The sequence below is a fragment of the Leucoraja erinacea genome, chromosome 5 (genome assembly GCF_028641065.1).
Source record: "Leucoraja erinacea ecotype New England chromosome 5, Leri_hhj_1, whole genome shotgun sequence".
Lineage (NCBI taxonomy): Eukaryota > Metazoa > Chordata > Chondrichthyes > Rajiformes > Rajidae > Leucoraja > Leucoraja erinaceus.
The window spans coordinates 45,245,572-45,264,470 of NC_073381.1; the positions used below are offsets into that span (position 1 = coordinate 45,245,572).

Genomic DNA, 18,899 nt, shown 5'->3' on the forward strand with positions numbered 1-18,899 from the left:
TTCCTCACAGCATCCAACACACTTTGATACAATGTTGCAAGACAGGAACACTGAACTTTTCACCTCAATGGGATATCAAGTGCCCCCGATATTTGCAACAATGTTGCCGTCATAGCTCCTGGCAGGCAGGAGGCGGTGGCACAATTGGTATTGCAATTGGGGAAGTGCAATTGTGATTATCTTTTCAAGTCCAGTGTTGGGGAGGCAGAGGAGAGCTGGAATTTTACGTTCGGCAATGGTTTGAGTTGGGGGATCACGAATCCCGTGGGGGCTATGGGCTAGTGGTGTGATATTGCTTTGGGGAACAGGTTGCGTTGGGGGACCAGGCCTCCCTTGTGACAGGGCCAACGAGGGGACGGATGAATGTTGGAATATTGCCTTGGGGGAGCAGACCCAACGGGTCTGCATTTGGTCTAGTCTATATAGCTAAAAGTCTGATCTTGACCACTTCCTGTTGTCCTGTATATTGATTTTAGAAAAAACGCTGCCACTTACGGCTGTGATTTTTGGCCATCTTACTCAGAGTCCCCCTCCGCTGCGCAGGACAAGAGGATGTTTCCCAGTGTTATTAGTGTTTAATAAATGTTGAGATTCTCTCTTCTAAAGACCACCGGAGGGACTATAAAACCCAGAAGTGTTGAATGCCACATTCAGTCTCTGCAAGATGGGGGAGCGAGAGGGTCACGTCTCTCAGTCTGAGCTGTGAATAACACTGAACACATGTATACTAAACTGTGAGTGGTATAACTGACCTGTCAGTGGTTTGAAAATATAGTTTGGAAATGCTAAAGCTGTGTTGCCTTTGGTTTGGAAATGCTAAAGCTGTGTTGCCTTTGGTTTGGAAATGCTAAAGCTGTGTTGCGTTTGGCTTGGAAATGCTAAAGGCATGCAAAACGCTAATCAGGTGCCGAGGATTTTTCCCATCGATGAAAAATAAAAGAGTTAGTGTTTAAAAAATGTTGAGATTCTCTCTCCTGTCAATCACACCATGAAGGCCACGCCCCTTCTGGTGGGAGGGGGTGAGGGACTATAAAACCCAGAAGTGTGGGTGGCTCAGTCTCTGCAAGATGGAGGAGGGAGAGGTCATGACTCGCTGTCTTTAGTGGCCTTGTACCTGCTTGAAATGTTATGAAGCTGCACTTGAATTTGGTGGCCTTGCACCCTGCTTGAAGTGGGAAGAAACTGCACTTGAATTTGGTGGCCTTGCACTGTATTGTATAAAGGTGAGAAAACATTATAAATAAAGTTATAGTTTTGAAATTTATAAAATGAAAATTAAGTGAGCAGTCGACAGAGAGATGTGTATTTTCTGTTTGATTTCAGAACGGGTCCCACTTAGTCTAGTATATATTACTAAAAGTCTGATCTTGACCACTTCTTGTTCTGTATATTGATTTTAGAAAAAACGCTGCCACTTACGGCTATGATTTTTGGCCATCTTTTGGCCCTCCACTGTGTAGGACAAGAGGATTTTTCCCATTGATGAAAAATAACAGAGTTATTAGTGTTTAAAAAATGTTGAAATTCTCTCTCCTGAAGGCCACGCTCCTTCCAGAGGGACTATAAAACCCGGAAGTGTTGAGTGCCTCAGTCAGTCTCTGCAAGATGGGGGAGCGAGAGGGTCACATTTCTCAGTCTGAGCTGTGAATAACACTGAACACATGCCTACTAAACAGTGAGTGTGGTTTTACTGACCTTGAATGCCCTTAATGTGGTTTGAAAAAGAAAATGTGGTTAATTTGAATTATAGCACATCAAATTGTAGGTGGTGGTTGGTTTGAAATAAAGCACAGCAAATGGTTGGTGGTGGTTGGTTTGAAATAAAGTACAGCAAATGGTTGGTGGTGGTTGGTTTGAAATGGCAAATGATCAAAAGTCTAAACTTGACAACAGCCTATTTGCACTGTATATTATAACCATATAACCATATAACAATTACAGCACGGAAACAGGCCATCTCGGCCCTACATGTCCGTGCCAAACAACTTTTTTTCCCTTAGTCCCACCTGCCTGCACTCATACCATTGATTTTAGATAATATGATACCACTTACTGCTGTGATTTTTGGCCATCTTACTCAGTCCCCCTCTGCTCATCAGGTGCAGTGGATTCTTTCCATCAATGAAAAATAAAAATGTTATTAGTGTTTAAAAAATGTTGAGAATCTCTCTCCTGTCAATCACGCTATGAAGGCCATGCCCCTTCTGGTGGGAAGGGGGAGGAATTATAAATCCCAGAACTGTGGGTGTGACTCAGTCTCTGCAAGATGGGGGAGGGAAAGGTCACGATTGAGCTGTGAATCAACTGAACACACTGAATGTCTACTGAATTGTGAGTGTGGTGTTTATGTGATGTTTTGTGTGGCTTTATGATGGTTTTATGGTGGTGCACCCTGCTTGAAATGGTATGTAACTGCATTTGAATGTGGTGGCCTTGCACCCTGCATGAAATGGTATGAAACTGCATTTGAATCTGGTGGCCTTGCACCCTGCTTGAAGTGGTATGAAACTGCACTTGAATTTGGTGGACTTGCACCCTGCTTGAAGTGGTCGGAAACTGCACTTGAATCTGGTGGCCTTGCACCCTGCTTGAAATGGTATGAAACTGCACTTGAATTTAGTGGCCTTGCACGCTGCTTGAAGTGGTAGGAAACTGCATTTGAGTTTGGTGGCCCTGCACCCTGCTTGGAGTGGTAGGAAACTGCACTTGAATTTGGTGGCCTTGCACCCTGCTTGAAATGGCATGAAACAGCACTTGAATTTGGAGGCCGTGCACCCTGCTTGAAATGGTATGAAACTGCACTTGAATTTGGTGGCCTTTCACTGCTTGAAGTGGTACGAAACTGCACTTGAATTTGTTGGCCCTGCACCCTGCTTGACGTGGTAGGAAACTGCACGGATTTGGTGGCCTTGCACCCTGCTTGAAGTGGTATGAAACCACTTGAATTTGGTGACCTTGCACCCTGCTTGAAGTGGTCGGAAACTGCACTTGAATCTGGTGGCCTTGCACCCTGCTTGAAGTGGTAGGAAACTACACTTGAGTTTGGTGGCCCTGCACCCTGCTTGAAATGGCATGAAACTGCACTTGAATTTGGTGGCCTTGCACCCTGCTTGAAATAGAATATCAAGGAATAGCCATGAGTCAACTGCCAGCCCGCCAGCCCTGAGTGAGCTGCTAGCACATCAGGCTTGAGTGACGGAATATTGCGTAGGGGGACTAGCCCTCCAGTGTGAACACTCAGTCTGGTCTGATATTATACTAAAACTCTTCCCTTTATTCTCAACATTCTAAATTTCCGTGTGTATGCAGGGTTGTGTTGGCTATCTTTTAATCTCCTGGGAGACCCTTGCAGCACTTTCCATTGATGATGTCACAATGAACCTGGTGGGCACAATCAAATAGAACAAGTTGTCCCCCTCCCTCTCTACCCTCCCTCCCTCTCTACCCTCCCTCCCTCTCTACCCTCCCTCTCTACCCTCCCTCCCTCTCTACCCTCCCTCCCTCTCTACCCTCCCTCCCTATCTACCCTCCCTTCCTATCTACCCCCCTCTCTCTAACCCCCTCTCTCTAACCCCCTCTCTCTAACCCCCCCTCTCTCTAACCCCCTCTCTCTAACCCCCTCTCTCTAAACCCCCTCTCTCTACCCCCCTCTCTCTCTACCCCCTCCCTCTCTACCCCCCTCCCTCTCTACCCCCTCCTCTCTCCCCCCCCTCCCTCCCTATCCCCCCCCCCTCTCTCTATCCCCTCCCTCTCTATCCCCCTCCCCCTCTACCCCCCCCCCCTTTTTTTTTTTTTTTTTTTTTTTTTTTTTTTTTCTTTTTTTTTTTTTCTCTCTCTCTCTCTCCCTCTCTCTCTCTCTCTCTCTCTCTCTCTCTCTCGCTCTCTCGCTCTCTCTCTCTCTCTCGCTCTCTCTCTCTCTCTCTCTCTCTCTCTCTCTTCCCCACCCCCCCCCCCCTCTCGCTGCGCAGTTGGGGGATATGCGTGAGTGGATAGGGTGGGGGACGGGGGAAAAGGAGCAAATGAATAATATTAATATTATATCAAGGGGGGGTTAATGTGTGTGTGGGGGGAGTGGTTAGTATGTGTGTGTGTGATGCTGCAGGCCGCCCTCCACCCCCGCATCCGCACGTTGAGGGGACAGGACCCAACAGGTCCCACTTGGTCTAGTACTTCCTAAATTTTAACTATTGTTGGAAACTTCACAGCTACCCAAGTGTGAATGTTCATGTACACATTCATAGTACTGCAGCAAAACTATCTGCTTACTTCTAATGCCATATTTATTGTCATTTAAACTAAACCAAAATAGCCTGAAGTGATACAAGTACAGGATTGGTCATTGTGAATTGTTCTGCCTTTATCTTCTGTTTTGAGTGTGCACTTTGATCAGTCATTGTCAAATTAGAGAGAGAGAGAGAGAGAGAGAGAGAGAGATACTGGATTCACTAGGAAAGTTAAGTCACTGCACACATAAAGGATTAATTTTGTAATTGGTAGCTCCATGCTACCAGTGTGAGGAAACCCCTTGAATTAAATACTTGTGTCCCTGGGCTTATGTGTGCTATTTGTATGTGAGTTATATTGCCGTGTTTCTATTCACAGATAGAAATCACATTATTTTGCTGCAAAAATTGGAAGGAACATTGCAGCCTTGGTCCAAAAATGAAATCCTAATATAAATAGTGTTGAGACATAAAATTAGAGCTGTGATAGCCACTGTTGCATGAAATTGTCTTCATTTCTTTGAATCACATCATGTGCATCTGTACTTCCTTTGTGTGACATTTTGACAGCATTATAAATGATGATCCAGTATTTTTATTAACATCTTTCAGATTTTTGCAAGCATTGACTTCAATTTTCTTTTTGGGTGTTTTGAGCATGTGGACATAACCAGTTGTGCAATTCTGTGTGTTTAGGCAGATCTTCCATATCTTGTGTTCATTCTTTGATTATAGCTACAAACACTGAACAATGGCAGATTTTTCATTTGTCTGGAGCCTCACAGATGGGCATGGTTGCGCTGTCATCCAATGCTTGATTAAAAGAGGTCTAATTCAACAGAGATATCTCTGTGAAATCATTTAGCAGTGGATGGTGCGGGGAACAAGGGTGATTCTTCTTTTCTCCCTCCCTGGTAAGCACAATGTTCTACTGTGACCCCAGGTGAAAATTCCTTTAAATTATTACCAATTAATTGTCACCTTTTTCTTGGGTAATGATCTTGGCTTTAGGTATGAGTGAGATAAAATTGTCATTACTGGTTGAAACATATATTTCAAACACAGCTGCCTTAGTGCATGAATCTCTGTAAGGTTCCAACTTAGACTAAATATTGTTAGCAAATATTGTGTATATTCTGTCACATTCTGTCCAAGCTTTTCCTCTTCTTTGTGGAGCATTTCCTGTTTAAACCCCATTTGGATTCCCACCCTCGCCTTCAGCAAATTGATGATTGTATCAGTGCTCCTTCTTGCTCAGTCTGAGCTCTTAACCAATTTCTACCCTGCTGTTACCTTCACCTGATTAATTTCTGACTCTTCTCTTGCCTTCCCTTCCTTGACTTCTTTCCTTTCAGAAATTGTTAGTAACCAGCATTCAGTAAAGGCCGTCAACTCCCCCAGCTACACTGGCTACATTTCCTCCCACCATGCTTCTCGTCGGGGCATCATTTCATTCTCTCAGTTTTTCCATCCATTCTCTCAATCCCACCTTCTGTATCAGTGCTTCTAATGCAACTTCTTTTTTTCTCAACCATGGATTTCCCACACAATTTCTAAAGCTAGTTTCTGACTTCTCCAAAATGGTGACATAACCAGACAAGTCTTCCCTGCTTCTCTTTTTCATATTGTGAGAGAGCAGTTCAGGTTTGGGGGAGACCAAATGCTGCTTGCTTGAGGATCATCACTTCCTCTTCTGATGAGAAATGTTATGTCCTCCATAGTCCAACTGTTTCAGTTAATTGGTATTTCCATTTCAGATTTGCAGCATTCACATTACATTGGATAATTATTTTATATTTACACTTCTCCTGGGATGCTGTGTCCATTACTTGTTCTTTTGTCCCTTCTGTTATCTCTCCTGCCTTCCATCATGCCAAAAGGGTCTTCCATCATACCAAAACTGACCTGCTGAGTATTTCCAAAATTTTCGATTTATACTTCAGATTTCCAGAATTCCCATGAAGTATTTTGAAGATTATTTTCAGGATTCAAAGCCTTAATTTTACTGAACTTATCAGTTGTAATTACAAAATGCTGAAAATTAAACCCCGGAGCCTAATTACAGGGCACAGTGGCACAGTGGTAGAGTTGCTGCCTTACTGCACTTTCAGCACCGGAGACCCGGGTTCAATCCCAACTACGGGTGCTGCCTGTATGAAGTTTGTACGTTCTCCCTGTGACTGCATGGGTTTTCTCAGAGATCTTCGGTTTCCTCCCATACTCCAAAGACGTACAGATTTGTAGGTTAATTGGCTTGGTATAAATGTAAAAATTGTACGTAGTGTGTGTAGGGTAGTGTTAATGTGTGGGGATCACTGGTCGGCATGGACAAGGTGCACCAAAGGGCCTGTTTCCGCACTGTATCTCTAATCTACATTAAACAATAAAGTACACTGTGTCCCTGACCCTCAATTTTTAGCTTTATGACTCATAATCACAGTTATTGGAGATATGCTAGTCAGTGTGATACTGTGCTCAGAACATAAATGTATTCCTGTTTTTCGATTTATGCAGGAATCTGTTTTCGAGGAGACAAGTCTATACATTCATCAGTGCCCTTCAAGACCAGATTCATCTGTTTTTACATAGCACATTGAATAGGGTTTTAATCATGGGCACAATGTTTAAATTTGAGTGTGCACTTACACACATCTTTTCAGGCATTGCACCTAGGTGGAACATACCAAATGAATAATAAGCAAGGGTGAGCCAGTGCATCGTTGGAAGAGATGCATAGTATTTGTGGTTCTGGTGGTTGAAGCAGGGCCTCACCAGGAGGATAACTTCAAAGATTCCTGAGGGTGGGATTGGGTAATGCATTGGTGAATCACAAGCTCCTGGTAGATGGTGGATGGAGGGGGAGGGCGAGAAGGAGAGGGGTTGACCATGTGTTTGATGGGGCAGGAAGGGTGTAGTTACCCATAGAAAAACAATGATTAATGCCCCTCTTGTTCTCTTACACCAGTCCTATACTTTATCTCAGATAGCTCAATGTACAATGGGGCTGTGAACATTCAGCACTCTTTGAGGCAGTACTTCAGCAAATGTTTCTTCACAATGGATATGGCAGCAAAGGAGTTATGTCACAGGAATGGGAGGCTGAGATGTTGATCCAGGGGTGAGAGTTCTATAAAAACAGCAGCTGGTGAATTTAAATGTTAGTAATTAAATAAATCATTGAAATGTAATGAAAGTCCTAACATATTGTAAAATCTACCTGAATCAGTAATGCCCTTTATGGATGTAAAAAAGACATCTTAACCTAGTCTGGCCCATGTGTGACTCCAAATCCAACAAGGGGAGAGACTTGTTACCTTTCCTGAGATTTGAGGGATGGACATTAAAAGTCAACTTTGGGAGTGACATCCATATTTGGCAAACTGATAGACTAATCTTCCAGTAAAATAATTAGTTTATGTCATTTGCAAGATCAGCAAACAACTGCTTTCACTGGTTTTATTTGATGTTTAATTTATCTTGTGTTATTTGTTGAGTTACTCATAACACTGTTCGCTATTTCAGTTATTATTGCTCTCTGCTCATTGATGTGGTCAATGATCTGTTTATTTAACAGGTATCAATCCAAGTGAAGAGTTCACAGCAGTCATTCAGGCAGTTTCCCCTCTTTTGACACAGTCCCAGCCTATAGTAAAACTGATATTAGCTGTATCAAGATCAAAGTACTGCAAACAGGTAAGTATTGAGGAGATAAGAATCATAACTTTTTGCAAAATGTTGATGGCACTGCTGCAGAAGTAAAGATATTTTAATTTCCTTCACAAGATGCATTAATTTATCATCCATGGATCCAGATTTTAATCTTATTGTTTCCTGAGATAAACCGTTGTTCTTCAGAATTTCATTAAGGAAAATAAATATATATGTGCAAGAAATATCTTATCCAGATTGGAAAGTTCTTGAGTTCCAAGTCCTCGTCTGATCTCTAAATGTTGTAACTGGGCCAGCAATATGGGCCTGTCCCACTTACGCGACTTTTTCGGCGATGGCCGATACCCGTCGTAGGTCGTTGCAGGTCGGCGAAATATTTCAACATGTTGAAAATCCATCGGTGACCAGAACAATGTACGACTCTTTGGGGGACTACTCACGTCGCCGGGGTGTCGCCTGTATGATCGTGAGTAGTCTCCTCAGTCGCCCAAAGAGTCGTAGCGTCTGTGTGGACGCTGCTGAATTTTCAACATGTTGACAATTTTCGGTGACCTGCAACAACCTATGACGGGTGCCGGCAGTCGCCGAAAAAGTCGCGCAAGTAGGACAGGCCCATTCGAAGCATTACAATGCATCTGCAAAATACTTCTTATTAATTTGAACTCTATTCAGTTCCTTCAATGATGAAACATTGTTTCTTCAATGATTTGAAAATCATAACTTATGTTTACAATTAATTAATTTGTGGAAGAATATAATAATAGACAATAGGTGCAGGAGTAGGCCATTCGGCCCTACGACTCCCCGAACATCAGGAACATGTTTCCTGTCTCTAGCGTGTTCAAACCCTTAATAATCTTATAAGTTTCAATAAGATCTCCTCTCATCCTTCTAAATTCCAGAATATACAAGCCCAGCCGCTCCATTCTCAGCATACGGCAGTCTTGCCATCCCGGGAATTATCCTTGTAAACCTACGCTGCACTCCCTCAATAACAAGAACGTCCTTCCTCAAATTAGGGGACCAAAACTGCACACACTACTCTAGATGTGGTCTCACTGGGGCCCTGTACAGCTACAGAAGGACCTTTTTGCTCCTATACTCCTCCTCTTGTTATGAAGGCGAACATGCCAGTCACTTTCTTCACTGCCTGCTGTACCTGCATGCTTACATTCATTGACTGATGAACAAGGACCCCCAGATCTCATTGTACTTCCCCTTTTCCCAACTTGACACCATTTAGATAATATTCTACCTTCCTATTTTCGCTACCAAAGTGGATAACATCACATTTATCCACACTAAAATGCATTTGCCATGCATCTGCCCACTCACCCAAGTCACCCTGCATTCTCATAGCATCCTCCTCACAGTTCACACTGCCACCCAGCTTTCTGTCATCTGCAAATTTGCTAATGTTACTTTGAATCCCTTCATCTAAATCATTGATGTATATTGTAAATAACTGCGGTCCCAGCACCGAGACCAGCGGTACCCCACTAGTCACTGTCTGTCGTTCTGAAAGGGACCCGTTAATCCCTACTCTTTGTTTCCTGTCTGCCAACCAATTTTCTATCCGTCAGCACTCTACCCCCAATACCATGTGCCCTAATTTTCCCCAGTAATTGCCTATGTGGGACCTTATCAAATGCTTTCTAAAAGTCCAGGCACACTACATCACCTGGCTCTCCCTTGTCCATTTTCCTAGTTACATCCTCAAAAAGATCCAGAAGATTAGTCAAGCATGATTTCCCCTTTGTATGTCACAGTCTGCCTTCTCATCCACTTCACCTCCCAGTACTTTTCCACCGGTCCCTCCTTCTCCTCACCTGCCTGCCTGCCACTCCCCTCTCATCAGCCCAACTCTCCTCACCTGTTGTACTCAGTTGCCTCTGATCACCAATTAACCCGGTATATAGTATCTCCTCACTGTTCACACAGTGCCAGATTGTTCTCAGCATTCATGCAAGACTCTCCAGCGATTTCCCGACTGACTACACGGATTCGAACCTGCCTGCCCCTGACCATTCCGTCCTGTCATCTTCCCGGATATCACCTCAGCCTTCTGTCCCCGACCACGGCCTTCATCCCGTACCTCCTGGTTTCTGTCTGCCTCTCTCCTGGGCTGTTTGGTGTATCCCTGCAATGGCTCCTTGACCTTGCCTGGCTTCGACTCTCCTTTCGTCTGTCCCTCGCTGGTTTGTTTGCATCGTGTGTTGGATCTCCGGGTTACCGGACCTTCCGCTACCCCGACTACGTCTCCTGCCTGCCCCTCTTCGGAACCCTCGCTCAATCCTGAGCCTCTGTGTGAGTACGGTATACCCATCTCTGTGTTACAGTATCGTAATAAAGTTCATGACCAATTATACCTGCCTGATTCTGTGCTGCTATTGGGTCCAAGCTATACCCGTTACATTGTAAATCCATGCTGACTCGGACCGATCCTGTTACTGCTATCCAAATGTGCCACTCTTTCATCTTTTATGATTGACCAGCATCTTCCCCTCCACCAATGTCAGGCTAACTGGTCTATAATCCCCTGTTTTCTCTCTCCCGCCTTTCTTAAAAAGTGGGATAACATTCGCTACCCTCCAATCCACAGGAACTGATCCTGAATCTATCAAACATTGGAAACTTATCACCAATGCGTCCACGATTTCTACAGACACTTCCTTAAGTACCCTGGGATGCACACCATCAGGCCATGGGAATTTATCAGCCTCAGTCCCATCCACCCAACACCATTTCTTGCCTAATGTGGATTTCCTTCTGGTTCTCCATCACCCCAGATCCTCTGGCCACTAGTACATCAGGAAGATTGTTTGTGCCCTCCTTAGTGAAGACAGATCCAAAGTACCTGTTCAACTCATCTGCCATTTCCTTGTTCCCCATAGTAAATTCACCCTTTTCAGTCTTCAAGGATCCAACTTTGGTCTTAACTATATTTTTCCTCTTCACATACCTAAAGAGGCTTTTACTATCCTTCTTTATATTCTTGGCTAGCTTATCCAGCCTCATCTTTTCTGCCCTTATTGCCTTTTTAGTTGTCTTCAGGTGCTCTTTAAGCATTACCCAATCCTCTTGCTTCCCGCTCATCTTTGCTACGTTGTACTTCTTCTCTTGTATTTTTATACTGTCCTTACTTTCCTTGTCAGCCACAGTCGCCCTTACTCCCCTTGGAATCTTTCTTCCACTTAAGAATGAACTGATCCTGCACCTGTATTATTCCCAGAAATACCTGCCATTGTCGTTCCACTGTCATCCCTGCTAGGGTATCTTTCCAGTCAACTTTGACCAGCTCCTCCCTCATGGCTCCATAGCCCCCTTTGTTCAAAACCTACCATATTATGGTCACTACCTCCTAATGGCTCCTCAACCTCAAGTTCCCTTATCAAATCCAGTTCATTACACAGCACTATATCCAGAATTGCCTCCTTCCTGGTAGGCTCCAATACAAGCTGCTCCAATACAAGAATCCATCACAGAGGCACTCCACAAACTCCCTTTCTTGGGGTCCAGTACCAACCTGATTTTTCCAGTCTACCTGCATGTTGAAATCTCCCATAACATGCCAATTTTAACTCTTGATTCAACTTGCACCCTATATCCAGGCTCTATTTCTAGTTCTTTCCTTTATTTGGAAAATATAAAACAAACACTCAAGTACAATTGAAAATAGATAACATAAGTATAGAAAGAGTATATGAAAATAAATTTCTTGGTGTAATCTTCAACCACAAATTCTGCTGGAAACCACATATAAACCACGTCAAAGCAAAACTGGCAAAGTCCATAGCAATACAGGTGCACAACCTTTTATCCGAAGATCCAAATAACGAAAACCTCCGAATAGCGACATTTTTTCAGTCCTTGAAGAAAGGTCCTTGAAAACGTTCACCGAGGGCGGCCCGCAGAGGTGACAGCGGAACCTCCGGTCGGTCCTCGAAGAAAGGGGAACTAAATCCCCATTCATAAAAGAGAAGGTGAGGGTATATTCCGCTGAGTTAAAAAGTTCCCACGGTAGACTCACGATACACAGTGTATCGTGAGTCTTGCGTGGGAACTTTTTTAACTCGGAGGGCAGGCAGCAGCAAATTGTCGCTCCCTTCAGTTTCACCCCACCTACACCCCTCTGCTTCCCGGCCATGTGTGTGACCCCTTCCCTCCCCTCTCCAGCTCCCCGCCCATTGCACCGGCGCGGGGGCTTTGCACTGTCTTCACGTTGGAGCCAGTGCCAGTCACCGGAGACGTCAGGACCAATGGGACACCGACCCCCAGGCCCACTGCAAGCACGGAGAACCCAGAGACCCACAGCCAGCAGCAGCCCAGCCCCGTTCCAATTCCAGAGGAACACGCTCTCCGCTGTCCCCGTAGGGACAGAAGCTGATGGCTCGGGCTGTGACGTCTCCGGCCACCCCCCTGTACAGGAGCTGAGACTGGGAACTGTGGGGTTGTTTGCAGTTGCAGAGGGAGGGGGCAAGGGCGGTACAGTTCCCAGTCTCAGCTCCATTCCGGGGGGTGACCGGAGACGTCAGGACCAACGGGACACCGACTGCAAGCACGGAGATCCCATAGACTCACAGCCAGCAGCAACTCTAGCCCAACCCCGCTCCAACTCCAGAGGAACCCGGGTTGCGGATGAGGGGGCGCAGCTCGGGCTGTGGGTGAACTGCCACTTGTCGCTGTAGCGGCGCATCGGGGAGCGGGTTCTTGTTGGTCCTGACGTCTCCGGCCACCCCCCTGGACAGGAGCTGAGAGACGTCAGGACCACCAGAAGCCGCTCCCCGATGCGCCGCTACAGCGGCAAGTGGCAGTTCGCCCACAGCCCGAGCTGTGCCCCCTCATCGGGACACCGACCCCCAGGCCCACTGCAAGCACGGAGATCCCAGAGACTCACAGCCAGCAACAACTCTAGCCCAGCCCCGCTCCAACTCCAGAGGAACCCGGGTTGCGGATGAGGGGGCGCAGCTCGGGCTGTGGGCGAACTGCCACTTGTCGCCGTAGCGGCCCATCGGGGAGCGGATTCCTCTGGAGTTGGAGGGACAGGGAGACACAGCGGCTTTTGAGAATGGTGGGCAATCACTTCCAAAGTTCTGCCCACACAGTCAGTACACCTCTCCTACACTTGTCTCCCGCACTAAGATCATCTCGCAGAGAATGATCCCAGCTTAACCCTCCCTATTCTCTCCTATTCTGCAAGAAAAAACGACATTGAAGACTCAAACTCGCGATCGAGTAACTGCCGGGATCGAGGCGCAAACTCGCGACCTTGCGGATACGAGCCGAGCACTCTACCACTGAGCCAGCCGTTAAAATCTACGCTAAAAATCTTCCATTCCGAAAGCCGAAAAAATCTGAATTACGAAAAGTGTCTGGTCCCAAGGCTTTCGGATAAAAGGTTGTGCACCTGTATTGGGAAAATCACGACACATTCTGGGCCACAAATCATTACATTGTATAAAACACTCATTGCCATATCTGAGTTACTGTGTGGAGATATGGGGTAGCACCTACAAAACCAACCTACAGCCGTTATGCACATTACAAAAAAGAGCAATAAGAATTATCAATAACGTTGGATATCTTGAACATACCAATTTATTATTCTTAAAGCCACATACACTGAAGTTCGCCGATCTGGTTAAATTTAAGACTGCACAAATCATGTACAAAGCAAGAAATAATTTACTTCCAGGAAATACACAAAAACTGTTTATGGAAAGACAGGGTGGGTATAATTTGAGAGGGGAACATAATTTTAAAAAACTCAATGTCAGAACAACTCTTAAAAGTATGTGCATAGCAATCTGTGGGGTGAATTTGTGGAATGGTCTGGAACAGGAGATAAAACTTAGCACAAACATAATTCAGTTTAAAAAGGTGTACAAAAACACGTTTTTAAAAGGATATTGGGATGAGGATAGATGATTGTAAGTGGAATATTTGTTCTTCTGATTGTATTGGGAATGGTGATTATAGGGTGATGGGTTGTATATATGACTAAGAGATTGTATAGTATATGAGGGTTTTTTCTTTTCTTTTTTTCTTTTGTTTCTCTTTTTTTGTATGGCTTTGTATATATTTGATTAGTGTATAAATTTAAGTAATTTGGTGTACATAGAGCTGCTGGTGTACATATGGTGTATATATAAAGCTGCTAAATTTGTATAAGATAATTATAGGCAGTTGAATAAGGGGTGGGAATTAATAAGCTTTGGCTTCATCCTGCTCCTTTTCGGACACATACAATTTCATTTATTTATAGATATTGTTTATGACACTTTATATATATTCTTGTTTTGTTTTTTGTATGCTGTTTCACACTTGCTTTTTACTGTTTTATTCTGTTCGAAATAAAGAATTAAATTTAAAACAAATAAATAGAAATGTAAAAAGAACGTAAAATGTATATATTATTATGTAAAGAGTTAATACATTTTCTTTAACTCGTGTTGATATTTAAAAAGTATATTAAATATAATAGAAAATTAATTAACCTATTTTTTTTATAAATGGGTAAACTTTAAGAAAACTTCAGTGAAAAAGTTTTGGCTGGAATGTTCTCTCTCTCTGATCTCTTCTGATTAAGCTCCTATGAAAACAGTGTTTTTCATTTGTCAAGCCAATTAATACATATATTTTTTGTTAAGATTGTAGTGTTATGGAACTGTGATAGGCCTTTACCTGCCAAGAACAAGTGGCCATCCACCCCAGTGCCTATAACTGTGATTGAAGGAGAAAGCAAGGTGGGTCTGTTTTAAGCAACTTCATGATATTTGACTAATTTCTATTGAAAACAACATTTTTTTGGTCACTCTTCTTAACTGAGCAGTATATTGACCTTGTTAAATCCATATAAGGTTGTTTAAAATGTTATGATTTTAAGGCTATGTTTTCTCACAAATCAAGCAACTATACTATTAACTGAAAAAGGTTTTAGTGGTAAATGTACATATCAGCTTTTAGTTAATGTGGTTTACTAATGTGGAAGAATATACAGTATACAAAAAGAGGAGCTGACTAAACTATCAGAATTAGTTCATGGTTGACAAGGCCAGAGTCCCCACTATGAACAACAGGATAGGGTTGGGGGGGGGAAGGGAAGGGTAAGGAGAAACGGGTCAATGTCAGCAGACTGCCATTAAATTTTTTGCACAAATAAATGAATGATTTAATCTGTTCAGTTTCAATTGTTTGGAAATAAGAGACCCAAATGTAAATAAACATCTTTAGGTAATGCAAGATTTAAAAAATATATCACTTCTGAATCCATTCACTATGTGAGATTCAACGGCAAAGGGAAAACACACTATATTAAAGTGATGGTGAAACATTAAGACATGGTAATTTGATATTATTTTTGGGTACTTTATGAATCTTGGAAAATAGTAGTGTCATTTTACTTCCGATCTCTAACATTAGACATACTTCTTTTATGTTTAGATATGAATAATAAGTTGCTGGAATAATAAGTAATTAAAAATTAGACATGAGCTTTGATCACCAATGTCTGGTCCAAACTAGAGTTTTGAACAAATCAGAGCCCGTACCGATGATCATGGGAAGGTGGAGACCACAATGGTCCATTGTTGGCTGTGGAAGAAGTGATAATGAAGAGATATATGGATGCAAATAGTGGAATTATCAGGATGACTAGGATGGGGGAGAGGCAGAAAGAGGGAATGCAAGCGTATTCTTCTAGATTCAGATTCAAATTCAGATTCAACTTTAATTGTCATTGTCAGTGTACAGTACAGAGACAATGAAATACAGTTAGCATCTCCCTGGAAGAGCAACATAGAATATGGGCAATAAATACATCTATTTACATGGATACAGTCATAGTGTTTTCCTGGTGGGAGGAGTATCCGGGGGGGGGGGGTGATTGGCAATCACCGAGGTACATTGTTGAGTAGTGTGACAGCCGCAGGGTGTCTAGTTTCCCTTTCCCTTGACTTTCAGTCTGAAGAAGGGTCTCGACACGAAATGTCACCTATTATTTTTCTCCAGAGAAGCTCCTAACCCGCTAAGTTGCTCCAGCATTTTGTGTCTATCTTCGAGGAGGGGCCTTCTGCCTCTCGTTGCACATGCATTTTTTATACCTTGCAGAATTTCCTTGTCGTTAGACTCAATTTTAAATGTACAACGAACCTGCCTCCACCACCTTCCTGGGGCCTGCTACTCTGAGTAAAAATCACAAACATTGGTCCCCTGTGTCATATGGTGTCTTTCCACTAGTGGGGACGTCAAGGCTAAGGTAACAAAAGCACAGCCTCAGGAGGGGCTTCTGCCTCTCTTACAAATTATGAATATATTAGAAAAAGATGAGGAATTTCTGTTTAGGCATAGTGTGGTGAATCTGTGGGTCATTGCCACAGAGAGCTGTGGAGGGCATCATTGGGTATTTTTAAAGCAGAGATTAACAGGCTCGTGATTAGTTATGGATGTCAACGGTTAAGGAGAAAAGGCAGGAGAATGAGGTTAAGAGGGAAATATAGATCAGCCATGATTGAAAGATAGAGTTGATTTGATAAGCCCAATGGCCTAATTCAGCTCCTATGACATATTCTTATGACTTGATAGATTTGTATAAAATTATGAGAGGCATAGATAGGGTACAGTCAGGATCTTTTCTCAGGGGGGAAATATCCAACTATCTATGCCTCTTTTTAACCCTGTATTAGTTGTACAAGAAAAAATAAATGCCAAGAATGCAATCTGAGTGGATGCATTACTGCAAATGTGTATGTTTCAATACACTATTGTATGTGAAAAAATGCAAACCTGACTAATCAGGAGATGCTCCTTTGGCCCAGTGGTTGCAGAAGAAATTTCAGACAATGTGCCATTAGAATGAGGTAATGATTGGCAGATTGTGAAAATCCGTTTAATACTGAAATCAAATTTGCTACTGAAGCTTATGAAAAATTAGATCTGTTGGATAACATGAATATCCTCTTTGGCAAAGAGGTGGAACATGTATGCGTGAAACCCACTACCAAAGTTTTGTGATTATTTATTTATTTATTACATTAGTGTATTCCATGTTTTACATTAGTTCTGCAGTTACTATATGGATATTTCCTACTCCTGCACCTATTTTCTATGTTTCTATATCTAACTAGTTTTACTACATTTAGTTCACTTTTTCATAATTTACAGTAGTACAAAATGCTTCAGCGCCTTAGAATAGCAAAACATAACGTGAAAGCAGCTGACAAGCAAAATTGGCTAAAGTATTTGCAGCTGAGCAAAATCCCGAGCTGCATGATTTGTACTAACTTTATGTAGCTCAGCTATGAATTATTTTTATTGGAGAAAAGTGGCTGAAACATTAAAAACTCAAGAGAAACATCTGGCTTAACTTCAGATGTTCAGATGTACAGATGTAAGGAAAAGTGGGAATCAAATGAAAAGCATCGGTGGGAATTGAAGGAGAGCCTAAAACATTGTTTGCCAAATCTATTCAGTTAACATCAAAATACACCACAAAAATGTACCAGACCAGCAAAAAAAAATGAAACTGATGGGTTTTAAAAGCATCTTTTGGTTCATCAAATAAAAATGCTGACCAATTTTTTTATTGAGCTTTATCAGTGAGATAAAATGCATGAAATGAAAACAAAAATAAAGCCACAGGCATCACACGCGTAATTTACTATATATATCATACTTGAACAATTATTTACTTTTTAACATTGAATAAAATCACCACTGGGTGGCGTCCGTAATGGCCGCCTCGCCAGCAGTCTGTCTTGTCCCTTCTCTGTTTTTATTATTTAAAGTATGTCCTGAATGTTTTAATGTCTCTTGGTATGTTTTATGTGGGGGGTGGGTGGAGGGGATTAGGGGGAAACTTTTTCCAGTCACTTACCCCAACGTAGATGCGATTTTTCTCCGTGTCGCATCTCCGTCCCCCCCCCCTGCGGCCTACAACGTGGAGTGGTGCGGCCTTTCCTGGGGACCGGCCTGGAGCTTCAAGCCACGGGTGCGGCGCGGACTTAACATTGCGGAGCCTGGGATCTTTTACCGAGGATCGCTAGTGTTGGAGCTCCGACCGTGGGACCTGTGGACTTTAACACCGTGAAGCAGCAGGTCACCGGTAAGAAGTGGCCGACTTGGGAGCTCCATGCCGCGGAGTGTTATGATCTGTCCCGATGCCGGAGTTTCGATCATCCTGACGAGAGGGCTTGAACATCGGCAGCGGCACTGCGGAGGGTTCAAGGCCCCGACCACCACGGGTGAACAAAGGAGGAAGGTGGCTGAACTTTATTGTCTTCCATCACAGTGAGGAATGTTGATTCCACTGTGGTGGATGTTTATGTTAAACTTTATTTTATGTGCTGTGTGCATTTTTGATTTTTTATTTAGTATGGCTGTATGATAACTCAAAAATCACTGTACCTTAATTGGTACATGTGACAATTAAATTGAATCTTGAATCTAGTGAATTATTTTGCACTAATTTGTGCCAATGTTCAGCTGCTTGCAAACTACCATGTCATGGCATGGAAATAGGCCCTTCAATCCAATACATCCATGCTGATCAAGTTGCCTGACCATTGTCCCACGGCTTGGCCAAAATGCCTCCATACCTTTCCTGTCCATACACCTGTTCAAGTGTATTTTAAATGTCATAATTGTATCTGCCTCTCCCACTTCCTCTGGCAACTTGTTCCATGTAGGCAACATCTTCTGTGTGAAAGAGGTCCCCTTGTACCTTAAACATATGCCCTCTGGTTTTAGACTCCTAATCCCTTGGAAAAGGTGTGGTTCTTATCTTTCTATGATTTTACACTCCTCATGATTTTATAGCTATCTGCAAAACACTTCAAGAGTTCAGAGTCTTTTCTTTGAACATCACAGAGGACACTATCAAGGTGTCCTATTTTAGGCCAACATAAACATTACAATTCGTCAGTATAAAAATTCTCATCCTATCACTGATGCTCACAATTTCACACCTCCTATACACCAGGGAAGAAAGACCCAGCCTATCCAGCTTGT

The 18,899-nt window shown here is 43.1% G+C and overlaps 1 protein-coding gene across 1 annotated transcript in view; it reads left to right on the plus strand.

The window, feature by feature from the left end:
• The window catches only part of LOC129697178 (exostosin-1-like), a 321,873-nt gene that overhangs the window by 240,383 nt on the left and 62,591 nt on the right, over window positions 1-18,899 (plus strand). Inside the window, 2 exon segments of the mRNA XM_055635487.1 lie at window positions 7,798-7,916; window positions 14,543-14,638. Of these exon segments, the coding sequence (XP_055491462.1) occupies window positions 7,798-7,916; window positions 14,543-14,638 (215 nt within the window).